This window comes from Muntiacus reevesi, chromosome X (genome assembly GCF_963930625.1).
Source record: "Muntiacus reevesi chromosome X, mMunRee1.1, whole genome shotgun sequence".
NCBI lineage: Eukaryota > Metazoa > Chordata > Mammalia > Artiodactyla > Cervidae > Muntiacus > Muntiacus reevesi.
In genome coordinates, this window is record NC_089271.1 from 17694470 (window position 1) to 17718234 (window position 23765).

The 23765-nt window shown below is 45.0% G+C and overlaps 1 protein-coding gene across 3 annotated transcripts in view; it reads right to left on the reverse strand.

Annotated features, from left to right (window-relative positions):
- SH3KBP1 (SH3 domain containing kinase binding protein 1) overlaps window positions 1-23765 on the reverse strand; it is a 338270-nt gene that overhangs the window by 11271 nt on the left and 303234 nt on the right. For all 3 annotated transcript variants that reach the window (XM_065915717.1, XM_065915718.1, XM_065915719.1), the window contains 2 exons: window positions 21183-21268; window positions 1784-1893 (listed from right to left, as the gene is read on the reverse strand). In XM_065915717.1, coding sequence (XP_065771789.1) covers window positions 1784-1893; window positions 21183-21268 — 196 coding nt within the window. The remainder of the gene's footprint in view (window positions 1-1783; window positions 1894-21182; window positions 21269-23765) is intronic.

Here is a 23765-nt window from a genome sequence, read left to right on the forward strand (position 1 = left end):
ATTTCATAAGCTTTCTGCAGACAGGGACCATATTTATCTCATTCCCAGTTGCATCCTTGGTACCTGGTGCAGAGCTGAGCCCACAGCAGATAACCATCAATATTTGTGGAATGAGTGAATGAACAAACATGTAATCTAAAGGTGGAGTGAAGATGACATGTCTTTACCCAGTCTCCCCCAAATGTATCCAAACTCCCAGACATAGGCTGTAGGGACCAAGAGTGTGGTGCAGGGGTGGGGGGGTGCTGTGGAAACTCAAACTTCTCTGTATTTACTTCTGATACCTCAGGGTCCTCTAGATCTTGAAAAGTTGAGAAGAATTTGGACAGAAAACAAAAATAATGAAGGATGCATAGAGAATATATCAGAGGTAGAATGAAATATTTAAATACAGAGATACTAATAAGTAATTAAATAGTCTGTGTGTTGATGAAGTGTTTGAGGAGGGTGTGGAAAGGTGAGAGGGAAGGAAGGTGGTACTGACACAGTACACAGTGAAAAAGCAAGCGTGTTTTCAAGTCTTTCTTCCCCAAAGATGGCAATACACAGTTAGATACGCTTCCTAAAATGAGGAAACACAGGACCACTCAAACCACACTTCCAGACTCAGTGGATATGAGAGACGAGGTTCAAAGGAAGTGGCATTCTTTTTCTTCTAAATGTCCACTCCTTAGGTGGGATCATTAGAAAGTGTCCTGAGAAACCTGAAAAAGGTTAATTCTTTGGTATCTGGGTGAAGGCTTTAGTCTCGCAGTCCCAGCAAGAACAAGGCAACTCAATATATACAGACAGAAAGACCCACACACATACATACATACATACATACGCTGCTTGCAGAAGCATCACCATTTTTCTACAGTGAACTTCACTTCAGTGTTTAGGATTAATGGAAACATACATGTCCAGTGATACCGCATTGGCTAGATAAATGCTCATGTATCCCCAGGCTAGAGCACCAGGGGCAGCCACATTCACTGTGACATGATGGGAGGGTGTGTAATGATGGGGAGAAGGTGCACAGTGGAAGGGGAAAAGCAACTTCCAAAACCATGTATTCTGTGTGGTCCTGTTTTGAAGAAATCCAAGATACACAGCAGGAGGTGAACAGGTCTTAGCTCTTGGAAACAGGACTACAGGGAACTTACCTTTTTCTTCCCCCTTTTGTGCTTCAAATGTGCTACAATAAATGCATTATAGGTTTTGAATAAGAAACAAAGTTATTCAAAATGACCCAAATGAAAACTTCTTTGGGTTATCTGGAGTGTTCTGACTGTTCTCTCCTGCATGATCAGGTGCCTGGTACACTTAAAACCCATCTCCTAAAGGTCTGTGTGGGGTTCCCTGCAGGGGTGCTGAGGACACGGCTCTGAGAGAAAAATGCTGGGCCACTGCCAAGCACTGGAGAGCAGCTTACCCTTTTTTCCCCTCAAAAGTTCTCTTTTGTTTATAGACCAAACCAGCCTTACTCTCCTTTCCCAACAGAAAACATGACATTGTTTTTCCCCTTACCAATTTCACTTCAGGTTCAAACAAAAATCCGTGGAAGGATAGAGGAGGAGAGTGGCACGAGGGAGTCCCCACCTCACTGGCAGATGCACAAAGAACTAAAAGAAGGAAATGCTGCCTGATTCCAGAAGACTCTCAAATTGCTTCCAGTCAGCAGTGTAGCTCATAGACCTCCCTCTCCCAGAGGGTCCTCCAGTCAGCCACTTGCAGCACAGCCCTTGGCCAGAGGCCCCAATCTCTCCTGCTTTCCAGCCTCGGGAAGTGAGGAGACACTTACGGACGTCAGAGACTGGGATGGAGGTCGCCTCCCCGTGGCTTTTGGTCTGCTTGTGGTTGGGTGACTGAGTTTCTCAGTAGATGATACCACGGAGTCAAAACCTTCTAGGTCTAAAACAAAAGGACAATAGATTTTTAAAAGTGCATCAACAAGAGTAAGGGAAGGTTCTTATGCTGCAAGCATGTCTCTTCCTTAATAATTATCCTTTATGTCTGGTTTATACTTCATCATTTATGAAGGCTGTTTTACATCGTTTGGTCACCTCATCAGTGTGATTCAAACTGAATGAAAGAATTATTTCCGTCTTGGTTTAACAAGCTAACATGGAGGAAAGAGAGACATGATTTTTCTTCCCCCCTTCAATAGCTATATTCATAAATCTTCAAAAGCTACAAAAAGAGAAATAAAGGAGAAATTCTCTTTCTTCCGCAAAGCCAAGTCCATTGTGGTAGATACAACATTCATGTAGTCGCAATACAATAAGAACTTATCACAAGGTACCACATCCCTGGGCAAGTGAACGCTGGTCATTGATTCCAGAAGACAAATGAGGGCAACCTTGTCCTCTGGCTGGATCATCACCCTACTGTTAGGCTCTTAACTGCCTGGAAATGAACAGCAAACTTCTGTTCCCTCAGATGACCCACAGAGCCCCATACCAGTCTGTTTCCAGAAGCATCGCTCAGTGGAGACAATATCATCTTCAGTCACCAGTCTGCTCACTTGATCTCTCCATGATGACTGAGCAACAACTCTGTGCCACACACAGAGCTGGACACCAAGGCAAACCCAGTGAGTGTGGGAGAAATGAGCCTGTCCTCAGGGTGCCCGCATCTCGAGGACTGACGTCTCAGATGAACGGCACATCATTCAGTCAGATGATCACTGCCTTTACTTTGTCACCTCATTCAACCAAATCAGGCAAAAGGGGTGGCCTGGTTCTACAGAGTTCTGGGGATTTATAAACCAAGTGTAGATCTTTGTGTGATGGACAAAGGGATGGCTGGCAGAAAAGGACCAACCTTGAGACTCATTACCGCTGGTGACTGGGACCACACCCCATCTTCCTGATCAGGAGACCATGCTTCATCGGTTGTGCCTGACACTGCCTTTCCAAACCATCCCCGTTCTCCCAACAGAGCCCCAGTCTTGTTTTAGGACAGTGTGCCCAGCGGAAACTTGTTTGGACTAATCTGGTGATGGCGATCCTGCTCCTCGTGGCCTGCGATTGGTTTAGAGGTGGCCATGCAGCCCAATTTGGGTCACTGAGAAATGAAAGAAGTCCACTGACAGCCTCTGGGGGAGATTTCCTCTCTACCTAGAAAGGGGCAAGAGAGGAGAATGTCAGGTGTGCTCCTGCCTCATCTTCCTTCCTACTTAGGGAGCTGTTGTGCAAGAATAGGATGCCTGGAGTTGTGGATGGGCTTAATGTCCTTCTAAGAAGAGAAAGACACTAGGGCCCACTTATCCCTCTGCCATTTGAAGACACAGTGGGAAGACAGAGTCTGTGAACTGGGAGGAGGGGACTCAACAGACACAGCATCTGCTAGGGCTATCATCTTGGCCTTCACTGCCTCCAGAACTGTGAGAAATAGATGTCTGTTGCTTAAGTTCTGTCATGGCAGGTCTGGCAGACTAAGACAGGCATGGATTTTGAGCTAAGCTGTCTAGGTTCAAATCCCGACTCCAGCACTAGCCACCAGTGTACCTGGCATGTTTCTAGTCTCTTCCCGTCACTTCTTTTTTTCTTTTGCCCACACCCCACCGCATTTGGAACCTCAGTTCCCTGACCAAGGGTTGAACCCATGCCCCCATTGGAAGCATAGAGTCTTAACCACTGGATCACCAGGGAAGTCCCTTCCTATTCTTCCTGCGGCAGTAATCTTCAGTCCTTTTCCTGCCATTGCACAAATGACTAGTACACTCTTTTATGAACCATGAGGGAGATGCTCTTGGAGATATTGAGGATAGCAGAGCAGAAAAACAGAAAGAGCTTGGGTGACTGATCGCCTCAAGGAGCCACTCGACAACCCTGGAATGACAGTGTCCTGACTTCTCAGCATGCGAAATAAACCCCCACCCCTTATGTCAGCTAATTTTAGTCAGATATTCTTTCTTTGCAACTGAAAGCATCTGAAACTGCCACAACTGCCAATATGCTGGCTCGGGACAGAAAAGATAAAAACGATGTGTGTTTTTTCCCCTCCTTATTTTGGGGAGTGCTCCTTTGTTGAGGGGTACCATAAGCAGTCTGGCCGTGTGACAGCTTTATTCTATTAATGAACAGGCAGGTGCTGTCTGCAAACTACTTCCTTGAGTGGAATATGCAAAACCAAGCACAACTCACTGGTCAGGACAAACCATTACATTACCCCTGGGATTAGATGACATGACTTTATTCCAGCACCTGGTGAATGAATAATTACTCAACATGAACTCATCTTATCAGGGCAAAGCAACTGCAACCAAAGGCTAACTCTGCAGAGACAGCACCAGAAAAGCATCAGCGGTACTCAGGCCAATGAGGAGCCGAGCAGCACCCAGGGCCACAGAGAGGCTTCTGAAAAGGGCCCCCACTTACCAGCCAGCTCTGTGGAGAGCGGGGTGGATCCCTCCAGAGCCTGTTCACTGGCCTGACCCTCTTTCCTAAAAGATTTCCCTTCAGTCCCCACCCCAGGACTCACTTCTACCAGCTCCATGTTGTCTGAAATGGAAATTCCCAATTACACACTTGGATTGGTGCCAAAAGCCATCATCTGACACTAACATCTGAATTAATTTTTTAAAAATTGCTTTTTTCTCCAACTATAAAAGGAATATGTGCACAATGTATAATTTTTCAAAGCCATAAAATGATAACAACAAAACAAAGTCAACTATAACCTTACCGTGCCGAGACAACACTATTAGTATTTTGGTAGCTTCCCCTTGAGGCTTTTTTCTATAAATAGATTGCCTAGTTCACATTGCATGTGGTAATGCATTCTGCTTATTTCACTAAACATTATATTCCATGTGTCTATTTTGATTGTTGTAGAACCTTCCATTGCACTGCAGTTCATGATTTACTGAATCAATTCCTTACCAATGGGTAATTAGTTTTCAAGTCATTCCCTCTCTCTCTGTTGTTGTTTTATTAAGGAGGAGCGCTGCACAAACATCTTTGCATATGCTCTACATCTGGTGAATTTAGCAGGTTCTCTGGGTAGCTCCTCAACTGGGCCCTAGAGGAAGGGATTAAGGTCCAGGGCAGGGAGGTCTGCTAGCAGAAGGGTGGAGGTGAGGGGTGTGGAGGCACTTGTGGGGCACAGAAAGCCTGGGTGGGAGAAGCAAATGCTGAGCAGCAGCCAGGAGGGAAGGAGGCGAAGGAGAGGGTCGTAAAGGTTCCAGTAAACCTCGCCAAGTCAGCGCTGAGGGCCATGGCCGGGCGCTGCCAGGACCTGAGAGCAACCACCTAGATCATGGCTCCATCCTGGACACTGAAGCCAGCTCAGGAGGCAACACTGGAGTAGCCTGAAGCCGTGAAAGAACAATCAAAGGCCTGCTGACTCTGGTTCTCCACCTTGGCTATGGAGAAGAGTCACCTGGACAATTCAAAATAAAAAGGCTCCTGCCTGGCTCCCACTGTGGGACTGACTGGGTTAGCTTGGGGTTTCAGTCTAGGTCAGGCAGGCTCCCCGTCTCCCCAGGTTTATTAAGATGTTAGTAGCAGAGGCGGGGGGCAGGTGTAGGGGCGAGTCAGGACTTGAGCAAGTGGAGGAGAGGAGAGGGCGCTGGGCCAAGGGCCACCAAGGGGGTGGCAGAGGTTCCAGGGTCCAGTGAGGTGTCGGGAGTCAGGCTCCTCACAGGGTGGGTCCTCTGCTGACCTGGTGGGTGGGCAACAGAGGTGATCAGGTGGTAACCAAAGTGGTCACAGGGGTGACAAGTCAGAAACGTGGCAGCTGGGGTGAGAGAGAGGCACTCGAGGAGTCCAGCATGCAGAGCGGGGCAGGAGGGGGGACAAGCGGAGTTGGTGGGGTGGTCTTGGGCTCACCTTACAACAGACCCAGAACACCCCCTGGTGTGCAGACCAGGCAGCATCCAGGAATTTTCTGTTGGACTCCATCTGTGCTCCCAACCCACCCTCCCAAGCCCGCTGAAAGAATGAAGTCCCGGGGGAGTTGAGCGTTTGATACCGTGTGAGACAATGATCTGTCCTAAATCACACTTTCCAAGTGACTCAGAGGCCTGGTCTGTGCGGCACATGACTGTGAGCCCCAGGAGGGCAGGGGCCTATCTCTGTGCTCTCACACTCAAAGCCTTCCTGGAGCAGGCACACTGGCTGTCCGGTGAATGAAGGAACACACGAGCAAGCCCACAGATGAACTGACTCTCTCAAGAAAGAACTCTGATTACAGGCATGCAGCTTATAGAGCGAGGGCTGCTGGTGGGCTGCGAGGCAGCAGCTTGGTGGTGGGGGGAGTGGTGGGCAGCCTTTGGTGCCAGCGCTGCAGAAACAGCCCAGCCAGCCCGTCCATGCTGTTTCACTGCCTGAGGTCTGCACTAAAAAGGCCCTGCACAAGCTGAAGCCTGGCCACTCAGCGAGCAGCCTCAGTCAGCATCCCCACAACAGATGGCCCAGAAAAGCACCTTGTCTCTGTCACTCCACAATATAAGCAGGGCCGAGGACTGCAGGGGAGCCACACTCTTAACCTCCTCACACAGACTCAGCTACGTGGAACTTTCTACAGTTGGGGCTCGTAAAAGCAACTTTGGGGAAATAACAAACAAAACCAAAGTGCCAGAAAGAAGAAGATGCACCAAAGATGAGGTCACTTGTTGAAAAGGGAACCTCAGACCTTGAACTTCAACTCACTTCTGCTTTCGGGCAGTGAAGGGGGCAGCTCTTCAGCAATGTAACATAAATTTTCAGTGGCACAGAGCATACTCTCATGACTGTAGCTGGGGGAGCTGAGATTAAGGCAGAATTTCCATGACTAACCCATTGTGGTGTGAAGAAAATGTCCCAATTTTCATGGTGGTTTTGAAATGAATCAGGCTGAAACCTGATATGAGCTTTCTCAGCCTGGCTAGGAATTTTTCCTCTTAATAAAAAAAATGGTTTTAATGCCCATAAGCCAATCCAAAACTCTGGAACTGGCAAAAGTGGGGTATTTTTTTTTTAAGTTAGTTTCATAGGATGAGAGGCCCTGAGCTTTTCTGATACTTGGAAGACGAAGCCTCAGCAGACATACTAGGATAATTCATGCTGGACATGGAGTCGGCTTGGAAATGCCTTTGGACTCTTCATGGCACAAGGAGTTGCCCATTTTCCATAAATTTCAGTCACACCCTATTTAGTTCAATTAGAAAATGTGGGCCCATTTTCCATCAATGGGAGAGATGGTACCAGTGACCACAGGTGACCTGAAACACACCCACTGAAAACATGGAGGAGAGTCAACAGCCTGAGGCAGACCAGTGTCACCAAAGGAAATATTTGTGAGCTCCGACGTGGCACTGTTTATTTACTGCAGCTTGCTGCTCTGGACTCGAGAATGAGTCCTGGAATGGAAGTTTCCTACATCTGAAGCTTGGCAGCATTGCTCCCTCCCAATGTCTCTGGAAACCACACCATCCCTGCATGTCCTGTCAAGGACCATTAAGGCTGCAGGAACTTCTTGCATGGAACCAGGAAAATGGATTTCTCACTCCAAGTCCTGCACCACCCCACAAGCTGCTGCCAGAAAGAGATGTGTAAAGTGAAGATCTGAGTATGTCCCTTTGCAGCTTCAAGTCCTTCCTGTGTGCCAATGAAATCCTGGTGCCTTCATGTGGCTGATGCACCTCTGTCCCTCAGGAGACTTCCTCCTCTCCCCCCCCCCATCCTCTCCCCCCTTCCCCTGGGGCCATCAAGGCTTGGCAACTAAGACCTCTTCCAAGAATCCAGACAGAACTCTAAACTGACCTGAGTGCTCCCTAGAGACTCATCACTCCAATGTCAGTGTTCAGCACCCTGAACTAACAGTCTCTGTTGGCCTATCTATCTCCCTCACCAGCCAAGGAAGAAGCCATGGCTTCTATCTCTGTTTTTCCCAGGCCTAGAACTAAACCTGGTTTGCGGTGAGTGTTCAATAAATGATTGTTGAATAAATGAACAAACACCCTTTCTGGGCTTTGGTTTTCCCACCAGGAAAAATAAAAAGGAGACAGTTATCTGAGCTATCAGCTCTGCACGGTTATTCTTTAATAAATGAGAGATTATGTGAAAACCCTTTCAGATCATGCAGGTAGAATTTTGTTTTCAGACGCCAATGACGGAGCTGTGGGATCTGGAGGCAGAGATATAAGAGCAAGGCTAAATCTTTTAAACAAAGAAAACCAAGCCACAAACAAGATTTTTCTTTTTTTAAGATTTAAGATGAGAAAACTCTAAACCCACAGGGCCGCAGGTATATTCTCTACAAGGAAGAAGCATCTCAAGGTAGGCTGGTCAGGAGGAAATCTCACCCTGTGTAGAAATCATTTGACTCATGTGAAAAATCTGTGCAGACTGCAAAGATAGGCCTGTTATGAGGGGTCACTGAACACCTGCATCAGCTGAGTCACCAACTGAAAAATTCTCATTTAAGCAATGATTACATTCTGTGGGAAAATAAGCCCTACACAATGTGTATGGATATAGCAGATTCACTGTTTTGTTTTCATTTATCAACCAGAGTGAAGTGTTCAAGATACAGGTGGTTAGGAGTAAACAAGCGTGAGCTACTGGTCAGCCACCCTACTACTCCACCCTTCATCATAGTGTGCTTATTCAGACCTCCCAAAAACCCATGCCAAGCAGGCTACTCTATTCCATAAAAGAGACAGGGAGGTCACAGGTTAGACAACATGATCAAGGTCACAGTCAGAAAGTGGCAGGGTGCACTCTTAGATTCATGCTGGTGACATTCTTTCCATTACAGAGCACTGGACAGATAGCAGTGTTCCTATTGGACCTTCCTTCTCGTCCAACTGATAGTGAATTCTGAGAATTGTTCCTACATCAAGACCAAGATGCCAGGAAATGTAATTTGTGTGTGTGTAGAAATAACTCTGTGCTCTGAAAAGCAGCTGCCTTTGCTCTATTTTATTGAAATGTGCTCTTAAAAGGAATGAAAAGGGGGCTGGCTTCTTTAAAGAAATCTCTGGCAAGAAATATAAGGTGTGAGGCAAGTTAAGGGGGAATGTTGGTCTATTCAGTGCAGAGTAACTTTTATATGGAAACTTGTAGCTCAAGAATAAAAGAGGGAGATAAAGTTTATTTACTCATTCACTTAAATATTTTGTTAACTACTGTGTGCCACACACAGGGAAAATTCTGAGAATAAAAGGACAATCACTTTATATCAGTACTACCCATTAAAACTTGCTGTGATGACGGAAACTGGCTATATCTGCACTATCCAATATGGTACCACTAGCCCCGTGTGGCTAACTGAGCACACAGAACACAGCTAAGTGCGATGATTTAAATTAAATTTAAATAGCCACATGGGGCTAGCAACAATGAAGATCTCTAACGTGATCCTACCTCATGCTATTTCTTCTCATGTGTGTTCAGTTCCTTCATTCAGTACATAGTTCCTAAGTGAGACCCGTGAACCAGGCTCTGGGCTAGGCATAGGGGTGGGGTGGGGGGGGGCATGCAGGGATGAACAAAACAGCCGTGGGCCCCACCCCATGGAGCTCAGAGCCTCTGGAGAGAGACAGGATTTTACAGACATAATTACAAATTCTGCTAGCTAATAGAAGAGACAGGTATAAGATGAAATTAGCAATGACAGTCTGGTGACCTAATTGAGATCAGCAGAAGGGATCTGGGAAGGGGGTAGGGTACATCTTCCTGAAGTCTAGCACAGAGAAGTAAAGAGCTTCACATGCATCCATAGCCAGCAACATTGGGGGAGGGGGGATGTAACACTTCACTTTTGCATTCTGTTAAAAATTGCTCGCTACAGGCCCAAGTTTGCTATTGAAAATGATTTAGTAAATAATGTATCTATTAGAAATTGTAGTAATGCTATTATTTGCCAGAATGTAACCTGGCACAACCTTTCTGTTTGACAATATCTGTCACAAAATGTAAATGTGTACACCCTCAGATATTCTGCTTCTAGAAATTAATCCATAGCAATGTTTCTGTACATATAGAATGATATATTCATGAGGTTAGAGGCATTTAGACTGTTTACCAGTGTACCTCCTAAAATAATTTTAAAAATCTATGTACTCCCTCACATAGGTTAAGCTGACATCTAAATTTTACACAAATTTTAGTCACATAATTTCTATTATAATATAGAAATTATATTATAATTTCTATATTATAAACATTGATATCTTAAAATATAACTATTGCTCTCTTGAATATATTCAATGTAAATCTGATACCATACTAATTTAACAACCACCATCATCCATTAAAAAATCATGAATAAGTTTTTCTTTAATGGTTGGAAATTCTACATCATTCCTTTCCCTTTTTGAATTCCTATATCCATCATACTTCCACTTTTCACTGCTGAATTTTATTCTAATGTAGTATGCTTTATGCTTTTGTTAACTTTATCCATTGTTAATTTTTCATCTCTTCCTGCCATATGAACATGTATATAAACTGAAAATAACTTTTTCATTTCCTGAAATCATAAGGCTCTAGGTATAAAAATGACTTTTTTTCTGGATTGACCTATCACTATTACTATGAAAATGACCAAAACATATGTATACACATTTTGATAAGGAATTTAATAGCATAACAAGTAGAATTTTATTTGGCATCTCCCTCAATCAGCTCATGTGTATTTGTATTTGGCTTGATATTGATTCTATTCCTATTTTCCACTTTATAGATATAAGTGCCAAGAAACTCTGTTAACACAAAAATAAGTAGACAGGAATGGAAAGAATTTTGTTATCACAATGTCACTTAATTCTTTGAAGTCCTTCCAAGTTACATACCAAAAATCAGACAGTGGGATAACATCAAGAACTATTTTTAACTATCTATCAATGAACAACTCAGTGGGTACCTCCTTCAATTTGGATGGAGGCAAGAGGATTAGAAACCAACTGGCTTGTAAATGGATTTTTTTGGTCCAGTCAATAGAGTCTTTTAATTTCTCAAGTCTAACACCAATCTCAGAATTATCTCTGAGTTTCCACCAGAGGTTTTTGTACCCCTGGAGTGGGCAAGAGATTGGCTATGCCACGTGAGGTGAGAGAGGGCAAATGAGAAAGGGGAGTGAGAAAGGAAAAGCAGCATGACATCAGGACTCTCAGGAGATGAGTCTGAAGAAAAGAGGACATAAGAAGACAAGGTGCTATCTGTGGCCTGGGAGGCCTCTATGGTCCCCCAAGGTTCATGTCATCCTATTTGCAGATCATTGTCCTAAGGTGATCTTTGCAACACTGCCCCTAATGAACAGGTTACAGTAGAATCACACAATGGAACATCATGTAGCCTTTAAAAATTTAAGGTTGATCTATGTGACTTATGTGGAAAGATGTCAAACACACATTATTTAGTACAAAAGAACAAGTAAGGACTAAAACTGTATTTGCAACATGATAACATCTTAAAAACATCCATCCGATTACAGAAAGACTTCTAAAAGTGTGTACAAGTTAACAGCGATTATCTCAAGAAGAGGCTGAGATTCTAAGAGAATTTCCCTAACTTCCTGTGTTCTTTCATTTTTTTTTTAAGTGAGCACCTTTTCCCCTTTGTAATTGTGGGGTGGGAAGAAGCTGTATAATATAAAAAGACAACTGAGCAAATCACATATGAAAAGATATCCGATACAGTTATCAAAATTTCAGCTGATTTATATTATGTGTTCAAGAACTTTCCTAATTTCTGATAACAGGAGTCATGGTAAGAATGAAGGGTGATACGCAGTTTTCTCTTACTGAATCACAGCTATACCAACTACCACTCTGAAAGAACCTGTTTTGTTTCAGCCGCGCCACATCATTAGCTCTAAATTCTACAACAATCCTCTGAGCCAGGTGGGCATTAGTAACTAACCCTGTCATATAGAAGAGGAAAATGAAGCTCAGAGTCTCTCAACCCAGATTGCGGAGCTAGGAATTCAAGTCCAAGTGCACTTATCTGAAAACCCACGGTCTATGTAACACACAACCACTCTCCTCAGTGGTTCTGTGGGATTATCTTGCCTCCATATAAGGGTTTGCTCTGGCAATTTAAACTTATTTTGGATGACAAACATCCTACCTTTTACATTTTTCTGTAAGAATTTGAGTGAAAAAATCATAATGAGTATTTTAAAGGTGAATGAATTTTTAAACTTCATAAAAAGTTCTGCCTAAACTGTTATGCCCTTAATTCTTAATGATTTAAATTTCCAGATGGCCAGCGAATCTCTTATAAGCAAAAATCTTTAGGCCAAAGAAAACCCTGGATGAGAACTCAGAAAGGAGCAAATTATTAATTCCGGGTTAAAGGAACTAACAAACAGAACTAGAGGAAGTGAGGCAAAGAGACAAGTGAAAGAACAAGCTATTTAATCTTAGAGGATTCAGTGGTTACCAGCAGAGCAGTTTTCTCAACGTCCAGAAAACTCAGCTAAAATAAACAGATTGAGTCAGAAAAATAAGACTACAGGGCTGAACTGGGCCCCTTAAATCACTTCCTCTAAGCCCCTGGTTTAAGGAAAAAAAAAAAAAAAAAACAAGCTCCTAAGAGGCATGACACCCTGCTGATAGCTCACTTCAGTGGGATGAGCCGCAGGTAGGCAGAGGGTGCGTGTTCTTTGAACAGGGCATTTCTTCTTCAACAGTGGTTAGAGAAAGAGAAGTGGAGGGCAGTCAAAATGCAAATTCTAATGCACATGTGAAAGAGTATGATCTCAATGTCCAGAATATGTACTCCAAAGCACACATCAAGTGCCAAATGATGCTGAGAGCAAAACTCGAGGAGGAAGTTCCTCCTGGCCGAAGCACTTGTTCTACTCTGCTAGGCAGAACTACTAGAAGGATTGGCAGGCCCCCATACTCCAGTTGTGGGCAAAGGCAGAGGACAGAGGTACTAAGTATTTTAAATGCCCTTATGATTCTGACATTCCATGAATGATTCTTTTTTTAAACAGGCAATTATATCTCTATAAAAAATTAAGCTAATAGTTCATTTCTGGGTGCTGAGTTTTTACCCTAGCTTCAATAGCTGCCTCTGTCTGGGGCCTTTAATTTGCCCCCACCTGATTCCTCCTCCTACACCTCATCTCTGCAGACCTGAGCTAGACCAGTAGTTTTCCAAGGTCACTCCCAAGAACTGGTATGCATTCATAACAACAAAGTTATCTCCAAAGCACACATCAAGTGCCAAGAAAAAGGCCAACGTGGTGAGTCTCCCAGTAAGCCAAGAATGTTAAATTTTTTAATTAGAGATTATCTCCTACCAGACGATGGCATTTGTTTTTTAAAATGTGCTTCATTAGTCAAATAAAAATTTGCAGTCCTTCAAATTAAAAGGCTTTTGAGGGGGGAATTGGGGTAAATGAGTCTGTGAAATTCCAAAGATTGTAAACCACCTCGAGAAGACAGGACTCAGGCCTGGAGAGGTGGAGAGTGCCACGACAGGTCATTGGGAAGCTAAATAAAGATCTTCTGACTTGAAACCAGGGCTCGCTGTTCACTGACACCTCACCCTTAGCTTGTCACCACCAGATCCAATTCCCTTCGAATGGGCCCCCCAAGCTTACTCCACAAGAGCTCATCACTTTTGTCACTGAATGAACCAAAGGCAGTGGGAGGCAGAGTGGCCCGAGGTTCCCAGCCCACACCTTCCCAAGGGTCCATGACTAGAATGAGTTTGATAACTCAGCTTTCCTCCTTCATAAAGGGTGGTTTGTCCAGAATGCTTTTAGTATGACAAAGGGGTACTTGAGCATGGTTTTCTGGCAAGTTGTGTATCCCTCTGGATATTTACAAGTCAAATGGAAGCCAGACAGGGCTCTGCCAATCCACAGCCAGTGGGCGGAAGGGCCATCACAGGCCAAATAAATGTCATGTGCAATCTGAGCGCTGACCGTCACTTGCTCACTTCTTACCTGTTTGCAGCTCAGAGGCCTCAGTGGGCACACTATGTATGTAACAAAGGTTACTATATACGTCTCTTTGCTGTGATACAGACTACTTTGAACCTACTGGGTATCCCTTTGCATTTATATTCTTAAAGCTGAAAATGATCCCAGCATGTAGTGAAAGCAGAGGCGGTGAAGCAACTGGGCTGAACGAAGAATGCCAGGGTCCTGTCCAGAGAGGGAGGGGAGGGCATAATGCAAGCACACGGGTGGACTTCTGGGGCTGGCTACAAGTCCACACAGCCAGCAGGCACTGTGACCCTCTCCCAACCAAGACCCACCCGAAGGATGCTTGCTGCACACCGACAATGTGCCCCTCTCTCATATCACCAGTCACTCACTCTTCCTTGGGGCAGGCTGATGGCTGTGGGTGGCTCGGGCAGGAGGGCACTGTTCGCTCTCTGATTTAGAATAATTCACACTCCCAATACCTTGCTCCTTGGAGGTTATGCAATGTTTATCATCGTCACCTCCACTTGGCTTTGTTTAACCTCCACCTGTGTCTCGAGTATTCACGAAGCTTTTCCTACTAGCACTGTGAATGTTTACTGCTTTCATGCTTATTGGATGGAACGAGGTCAAAGTAGTCTGTGGCACCCATCAAAGCACAAACCTAACAATGTGACAGACTGCCAAAGGCCAGGGTTGCCCTGTGAGGGGGCCAAGCTGGCGGAGGTGAGCCCCTCAGTTTTGGTCTGGACTGATGTTTCTAACAGTGAAGATCTGGCAGTGGAACCCTCTGTTGACATCTGGGATCAGAGTTGTAGAAGTGCCGAGAAGGACAAGGCCTGCCATCAGCCTGTCTTCTCTAAGATTGGCTGTGAGCCCTAAGAATCTTAGATGAGAGGTTGGGAACCAGGGGAAGAGGTAATGCAGGGGTACCCAGGCAGACAATCTTTTATGAGCCAAGGCTAAGTCCAGAAGCACGTGGTGGAAACCAAAACTGGTCAGAGGGGTCGGTTCAAGACCCACCAATTAGAAGTTCAACCTGTTTCCCTTCCTTGGTATAAAGTGTTCGATCTTAAGTACAATTTCTTTTGCTTCTGTCATCACACTTGAGAAAAGCATATTGCTTCTCAAATTATCCTGATACAACTTGAAGTTTAATCCTCACTGGTGTCCTCGGATAGGAGCAGAGCACCACACGTGCACACCCCACAGCCTCATGTGCAGAGCTGACAGTGACACAGCAGGTATCACATCTTCCTTTCCTCTGCACGGGTCATGCTGGCCACTGTCCTGATCCCAAAGGTCATGTCTGAAGGTCACTGGTAAAGGGACACTGCCTGTCAGAGTGAGCTGGGCTCTCGAATAAGCTTAGAGATGTGGCTTACTCACACACAAGTTCAGCCAGGAGATCTTCTGGAACACTCCAAATGTCACTTACAGGGTTCTCTAAGGCAGGCAGGACACAGTATATGTTGTCCTATTAAACCCGAGAAACTGCTTAATGACCTGAACTGGACTGGTATCTCCAAAAGAGGAAATTAAAAATATGAAGGTAAAAAAAAAAAAAAAAAAAAAAAAAGAACAGAAAAATCAACAGCCCAAAGCTTGGGGATCTAGCTCTTCCCCTAAGATCTGTCCAAGAAACCCAAAGAAATGGTTTCTTATGGTAAAAGGCAGAAATGTCAAGTAAGTTAAAATTTTCATTACTTGTTTACAGAGACTTGGGGTCACATTGACAAAAACTTTGTGTCACTGGTCACTATTAAACTGCTTTAAACTATATACAGTCTTCAGCTTTACCACACAAATTTCTAACTTAGCATTGATTAAATTTCATGTGTGTTGTCCTTTTATTTAATGTCCATTTAAACACTGGGTATTAAGTCTTTGGAGAGTAACTAGTCTCAAATATAACACTGTTTGTGTATGAAAATCAAATGCAAATTATTTTTTTATAGGGCAAGGAGAAAGAGGATGAGTGTCTTCTCAAAGGTCGTGGCAACTTCCTTGGTCCATGTTTAGGTGAATAACTTAAATATATTTAATTTTTGGCATCTAAACTCACCAGCTGCCAAAAACTCTGAAACCATTTTCATACTACGTTTTATAAAGAATCTCAGGAAACCAGATGAGCCATTCCAGGACCACAAGACTGCACTCAACTGAGGGGACACTGTCCTTGGCGAGGACTGTCCTTGTTCCCAACTCACCACCTGGCTTTCTCAACTGTGGTGCTATTGACGCTGGCACCAGATTGGTCTTTGCTGTGGGGGTTGCCCTGTGCACTGTGGAATGTTTAACAGCATCCCTGGTCTCCACTCACTAGATGCCAGTAGCATGTCCACTCCCACCATATTGTAATAAGCAAAAATGTCTCCAGACATTGCCAAATGTCCCCTGGGGAGAAGAATTGGTAACTGCTGATACAGACCAACTGCATACACAGGAAAATTTGGGCTCTATGGGTCAGAGGGAACTAGGTTCAAATCCAAATCTGCTATTTACCAGCCAATTAACCTTTCCCAAGTCACTTGACTTTCTTTAGTCCCTGCCCCTTCCTTGTAAAATAAGACATTATACCTCCCTCACAGGGTTGATGATGATGAAAAATATATAAATTACACCAAGTGTCTAGTAGGTATCCAGTGACTATTAACTCCTTTTCTCCTCTCCTTTGCTCACTCCCATGGCTATGAGTTCACCACTGTAACCTCAGGATGACAGCAGAGGGAGATGAAGAGAGCGAGCATACACTCTTCGTTGGCCTGGAGGAATGATTCTAATACTAGGACATTATACACATAGCTATTTTACCTGGAAGAAACTATCACAAATTGTACCTCAAAAAAGAATCAAAAAGATTATAAAGGCATGTTCTACTATGAAAGATTCCAAGAAAGCACTCCTAGGCTTTCCAAACACTTTGTGATGATTCTATTCCATACCTGTATTTGTGTCAATGCCCGAGTGGGCCCCAATTTAAGAAAACTGTGGGTTCACTGAAAAAAATACAGGGGAAATCAGCTTCCTCAAGGTAACAGGGGATGGCGTCCATGTAAAGAGACCAAAGTGGGAAAAGTGTGATGAGATTTGAATAGAATGGAAAACAAGAGTCAAAACAAAGAAGTCAAGCAACTGAGGAGGAATGAGAGAGGCTTTTTTTTTTTTTTTGAGAGAGGCTTTTTTTTGAAGTCAATTAATTGCAACTAGATGGCTTAATTCCCAGGCTGCTTCACACCTGGAGGCCTGTTGCTATGTGCTTTAGTGGGAGAGGAACAGAAAATCTCCATAGCATTGAAGTGTAACAAGAAATCCCACCATGCCATGGGAACTACAATATACTGCATAATAAAAGTAAATGTTATGGCACTTGACTTCACGGCCTATAATCTCCCATTCAATCAAAACAGAGATTTTTCCATCAGCAACAGAAAACTGGACAATTAATTCTCCTTTCTATTCATGCGCAGGCCTGTTTGGAGCTCATCCATGTATTCCTATTATGTTACTTGAAATATGGCCACACAGTTTGATACAAACAATATCTCAAAATGACATCAACAAGTCAGCTTTGGACCAACTGATTTCATTCTCAATTATCTTGGGCAGACAGATGCTGGTAGCTGCCCACACGAGATGTGAAAAAGCCACGTTCTCTAATTTAATATTATAATAATTTAAAATTATAGCTTTATTAAGAGGAAACACAGATTTATTTATAGCTACCAACGATGATTTCTAATGGGTTTTAAGGCTGTATTCTGTGATTTCACTGTGGCCCACATTTGGACAGCTTCAATTGTCTGAATCACTAACAAAACATTCTGGTACAGATAATTTCCTTCTTGATTCAAAGTAATGAACTGATGCTACAAAAGCAGATATACAAAAGCAGCCTGGAAGAGAGCCAGCCCCTTGGCAATGTCCTAATCTTGACAGACCCACCTGCAAAGAATGTTTCTGGATTTGGACCTAAGACACTGCTTAAAATCCTCTCCTTCATTGGCCCTGGTGATGCTATAAGAGCCCACTTTTCCCTTAGGTGTGGGCTTTGCACCAGGTTTAGTCCTCAGTTCTAGGTCCTTCTTTGTCTTTTCACATGGTAAGGATTTTACTTATTTTCCTGACTATCACTTTTAAGCAAACAACATGAAAAATAAGCATCTCTGCCTTTCGACAGCTCATCAAGTGATTTTACATAATTCTGGAAGACAAGGTGGAGAAGCAGAGAGACAGTAGTAGTCTTTACAGAGAAAGCAAGTTGAATCTCAGAGAGTTGGTGTAAATTACAGAAGGTCACCAAGCCAGGAAGCAGCACAGTCAACAGCACTCAAACCCAGGCCCTCAGGTGCCAAGCCTTGCCTTCTCGTCTCCTGGAAGGTTCTAATCTCCACTGAAATCCCTGCCCACTTCTCTGGCCTCAGCCTCCACCTTCAGTCCACATGGAGCACTGATGCGGGATGTCTGACCACATCTCAATGTCAACATGCCTAAATTCATCATGTTTACCTCACACCAGTTTCTCCTCTGGATATGTCTGTTTCAATCCAAGTCACTCCCCAGCCTCAGTCAGTCTCCCAACCCTAAAAAACCTCAGAGCTAACAAATAAGTCCCTCCTCCTCCCCACTCCCAAATCGATCTGCTCCCGAGGATCAGTGATCATTCTCTCTCACTGCTGCTCCACAGCTATCCCCCTTCTTTCCAATCCTCCTGTGAGTAGTTCACCTCTGGCTCTCTCTCACTACCTCTCAGGTAAACTATCAACAAACCTGACTCCCAGACACCCACCTACCCTTCATTTGATGGGTTCCACAAAGCTCCGTAAGTTACTATCTGAATTTTTAGACTTGATCATGTCACTTCAGTGTCAACCATCCATGGCTCCCACTGCCTATAGAAAAATAACAAATCCATCCCTCCCAAATTCAGAGTAGCCCTGACTTCCATTTCTGGGTCAGCACCTTGCTTTTTGCCAGGCTGACCGACGCCCAGGATCAGCACTCCCCATGTGACTTTCCTGCCTGCCTCTGCCTTGACCGAAGCAAATCTAACTTCCAGATCCAGGTCAGTCTGACCCACTTTGTAGAGCCTACCCTGACATCCTGGACACCACGGAGCAGCCCCAACTCTGATCAGTATTACTTTCTACCACTCAGTTAGCATAGTCAGTGTGACACTTCCCATTTGCTGTCTAGGGGGCCACAACAGACCCAAAGTCCCTGGAAAGTGGGGCCTGTGTACAAGGGCCCTGGCATCTATTGAACCTTGCACTTGAAGAGTAGGTATTCAAGTATTTAGTGGTTGTTGACAAGGCTGCCAATCATTATTTCTGGTAATGCAAATAATATATACATTAAATTATTAGCTTGAGGAATTAGTCTTCTGGGATTAATATCTTCTTGGCAAAATGAGAGTGAACCAAACCTCAGCATCTCTTTCTGGGCTCCCTGATCCATACACAGTATGAAAAGTTTCCATAGGCTAGGCTGCCTCCATCAATGCCCCAGTATTTCCAAACTAGATCATCAAACTGAAAATCCTAGGATTCTTATTTCTGTGACAGCCACCTTAGCCATCTCCAGACCCAAAGGAAACAAGACTCAGGGGCCAATGTCCTTCACAGCAGGGTACAGCCCTGTGCATCCTGGATGTTGGTGATGCCTCCTTTCCTGGGGGCGCCCCACGGGACCCTCACTGCCACTTTGCCAATGGGCCAGCTGGCCTTAGCACAGGGCCCAAAGGCTGAACCATAGCAGTGAAGCCAGAACTTAATCATGCTCATTATGATGATTCCTTCTTGTTCACAGCCAATGGCTGCTCTGCTCTTTTCTGCCCTTTAACCAGGTCCAAAGCTGCAGCAGGCCAATGTTGCTATTATTGTTGCATCAGCCCAAGCTGTCAGAAGCTCCTGGTCACACTTCCTGACCAGGCTGCTCAAAGGCTAAGAGAGGATGTAAAAGAGTTTCTGAAACCAGGGCAAGTACTTGTGGTGTTTATGGTCACAACAACATATTGTACTCCCAGGCTATCATAAGACCGGACCAGACTGAAGGTCAGCAGTTGCAAAGATGCAACTCGATTAGTAAGTTCAGAATAAAACAGCACCCCAAAAAGAGTAACCCCGGGTGATGAGACTGCTCATGACAGGCGCCCCAGTACCTCTTACAAGGCCTGCTGTCAGCCGTTTTGTTTCTAAATTGAGCAGCCGATGCAAATCATGCTAGAACCTTCCACCTCAAATCAATCCCTGATAGTGGCTGCCAGAGCTTAGGGAAGGGAAGGGGGGCGGGAGGTGTGCTTAGTATTAATAGTTATAAAAAGGCCACACGAGGGATCCTAGAGGTGATAGTAATGTTCTGCATCTTGACTCTGGTGGTGGATATACAAACCTACACATGTGACCTAAGTGCAGAGAACTAAACACACACAAGCACTGCTACAACTGAAGAGACCAGTGGGCTGTGTTAATGTCAATATCCTGCTGTGACTGTGCACTCTAGTTTCATAAGATGTTACCACTGGAAGACACTGGGCAAAGGGTATGTGGATCTCTCTTCATTGCTTCTTACAATTGTGTGTGAACTTTAATTTCAAAATAAAAAATTCACTTATAAAAGACTAATTCCAAAATGTATACTTCTGGCCATGATGGGTACAAATAAAGATGTAAAGATGAAAGAAATGTAGTCCCTGAACCCAGACTTCTTCAAAGGGCTATCACCCAAACAGTGGCCTCAACCAGCATGCACTTGACCACACTCCACCCATGCACAACCCGCCCCCAACCCCCCAAAACCCTCGGACTTGTTTACCCACAGGCTCCAGCTACCTTCCCATTTGTCACACGGTGGGATCTTGACCTTGGGAAAACTCATGTTCCAAACTAAGTGGCAATTACTGTACCAAAGCTCATTTTTAACTCAAAGTCAAAACACTTAGTGCTGTGATAACAGCGAATTCTGCCACGCGTCATGTCCACCCATTCATCTTTTTACACTAAATACATAAATTGCTGGAAAATATGAATATAAATGCTAATGCCCACTTCTCCAAAAGGTTTATTCATCATTTCTTTTCATTAGACCTCGCAAGGAATTTCTCCTATGGTCGGGAAGAGTAAAAATCCCAGGTATTCTGTTTTAATGTGAAAACCATCCTCATGTCCCTTCTTTATAAAACTGCAACATCAAAACTGACCGAGGGCTGTAAGCTTCACATTTAAATGGTTGTGTTAGTTGACATCAGGCCTCTGGAAGGGGCAAACTGCACTCTGCAGTTCCTTTCAAGTTTTGCAAAGAGAACGGAGAATGCTCTCCTTACTCACCAATGTCATTGCTGCGGTCTGAGAGGTCCTTGTCCAGCATGCCAGGTATCGAGCTGCCCACCAAGTCGATCTTGGCACCGTCACCCCTACATTAAAGACACAAGTCTTTTAATAATTGGCATGTGTCTTCATCATTTTGTCAGCTTTCTTGTGCACAATTTAAGGGGTATGCTGCGCCTGGGGTGGGTCGCACTGTTTCCTGTGAGGGAGCCAGTGGGAGCTGACAAGCTGTCCAACTACGTAGGACTTGGTGCAAACCAGCCGATACACTGAAAGCCCTCCTCTCCTGCACACATTTTCAAAGATGGCTATTTTAATAACGAGTGTTCAGCAAGGCACCTTCAGCCACAAATCCTCCTGCTGGCCCACAGGGTGCGACGTAGCGCCTGCTCCCTCCCCATTGCCAAATAAGCACCAGTGAACGATAACCAGGAGCTTCCCTTTTAAGGAGCCAGGAATTTAGCCAGTGCTGCTTGTCAAAGGTCGGCTACTTTTAACCTTGAGAAAAAGGGTTTCTGGCCTGGAGCTGAGGCATCAGCCAGGCTGTTGACAGGCACAAGGTGTCAAGTTGAGATCTGGCAGCCTGAAGGCTGGTGCTGGGGTGGGGGCCCGTAAAATGAGACAGCTGTTGGGTGGGTGCCCCCAGGCCCGTCGGGACACGAGAGACTTCCCTCTGTATGTGGGCTAGGAGCAGCCCGTTGGGAGGATGGGGACAGGCCTCCAAGGTGATGAGAGGAACAGGCCACTCATGCACGGGCAAAAGATTCCTCCAAGTCCCCCCAAAATGGGTAGTTCTGGGGACCTTTTCAGGGAGATGAGCCATGAACTAGATTATCCAAGATCTGTGATGACAAGTGAAACAGGCAGATCTTTGCTCTTAAAGCAAGAGACTTTTGTCACAGCCCCCGTGGTCACTATGTAGCCAAACTACACAAGTAACAGATTCACTCCAGGAGCATTTGTCAAATACCCACAACACTGATGGCTATTGAGTAATGAGAGGTACTTGGTAATCAGAGGGCCAAGCCAGGAGGTACCCACTCTAGGGGGTGTCTCATGGTCTAAATGGGGGAAAGAGACAGACAGAGGGCCCCGAGCACACATGGCATAGACTGAGTAAGATAGAGGGGCATCTCAGTCTTCAGGGAATCAAGAACCGGGTCAGGACAGATACCTGTGGGACGGCCATAGGCACACAGAGAAGGTGGCCTTATAGTTGGGCCTTGGTGGAAAAGGGAGAAAGGACGTGACAGAGCAAGGGCCCAAGGCATCTGGGAGGGCCCAGAGTAGCCAGGGAGCCTCAGGGCTGAAGTCTCAGGTCCCCAGAGAGCAGTGAAGGACAAAGGTTGGCAAAGGTCAGATGGTGTTGGACTGAGTTCCACAGGGTCCTGGAGGCAATCAGGACAGAAGAAGGCTGAAGCTGGTGACCCATGAACCTGGAGGTAAGAGGCAGCCTTCTGGGTTCCTTACTTAAGAAGAGGTGATGGGGGTGGCATTCAGTGAGACACGCATATCCTTCTGACAGCAGAGAAGGCCCAGGAGAAAGAGGTCAGCTTCCCTCAGCTCCCAGATGAACCAGACTGACTCAACCTCAAGCACCCTTGCCAGAAGATGAGCAGATGTGAGAACTCCAGGGGACCAGGGCTGGGCTAGGTGGCTTGGTCCCCACCAAGAGGAAAGACAACTTGTGGACTGTGTGAGAGCAGCAGGACACTGCCTCACCTCAATCCCAGGCTGGGGGGCCCTGGGCCGAGCTGCCACAGGTAACCCCCCGCCCCCAGCTCCTGAAGCCCAGGTCCCACAAGCACACTCGTCTGGACAAACGCCGAGCCCACTGGAGTGGCAGGATTGAGGACATTTATTTTCAAACACTTTACTGGCAGGGCTCCTGCATCTGCTAATTTGAATGTGACCTTCTGAATGAAATACTTTAGAAATGCATTTCTTACTCTTAGTAAGAAAGCACTTTCATTTTTAAAAATTCTTGAGGGTTCTTAATCTTATTAATTGGTAGCTATGGAGCTGGAATGATTTGGAGCTGTCATCTTCCCAATTCACGGACTACACTCAAGTCGTGCTCACAGCCAGCTAACTGTCCTTTGGGAACAGACCAAGGACTAAAACTTAACGAGAACACATGTTTTGTCTGGGGAGAGACGTCACTCAGGCAAGGAAGGTCCAGTTAATTCCACTAGCCTTTTTTTCTTTTGACCAAAGGGGAAGATGATTGGAGGTGACACTGCAGAGACCATCAGGGCAGAGGTGGGGGTGTTGGAGGTGCAGGTGGGGAGAGGAACTTTGCACATCAGTGAACCACGTGTATCTCAGAACAACTCAGCTGCTTCTGAACACGTGGCTTATTCGTGCATTTTGGGAACTATGAATCTTGTAGCTACCATTTCCCTCTTTGGTTTGACACATGGAAGCTTCCAGTTCAACGTGAGCCTCTCTCGAGGGGCTCTAGAGCACTCTAGGTGCATTGCTGTGCTCACATGATCTTGGGCTGTATTACTTATTTGCCCTTATTTCCACTTTATTGTCACCCTTTTAACTATTTTATTCTTTTATATGCATTTTCAAAAG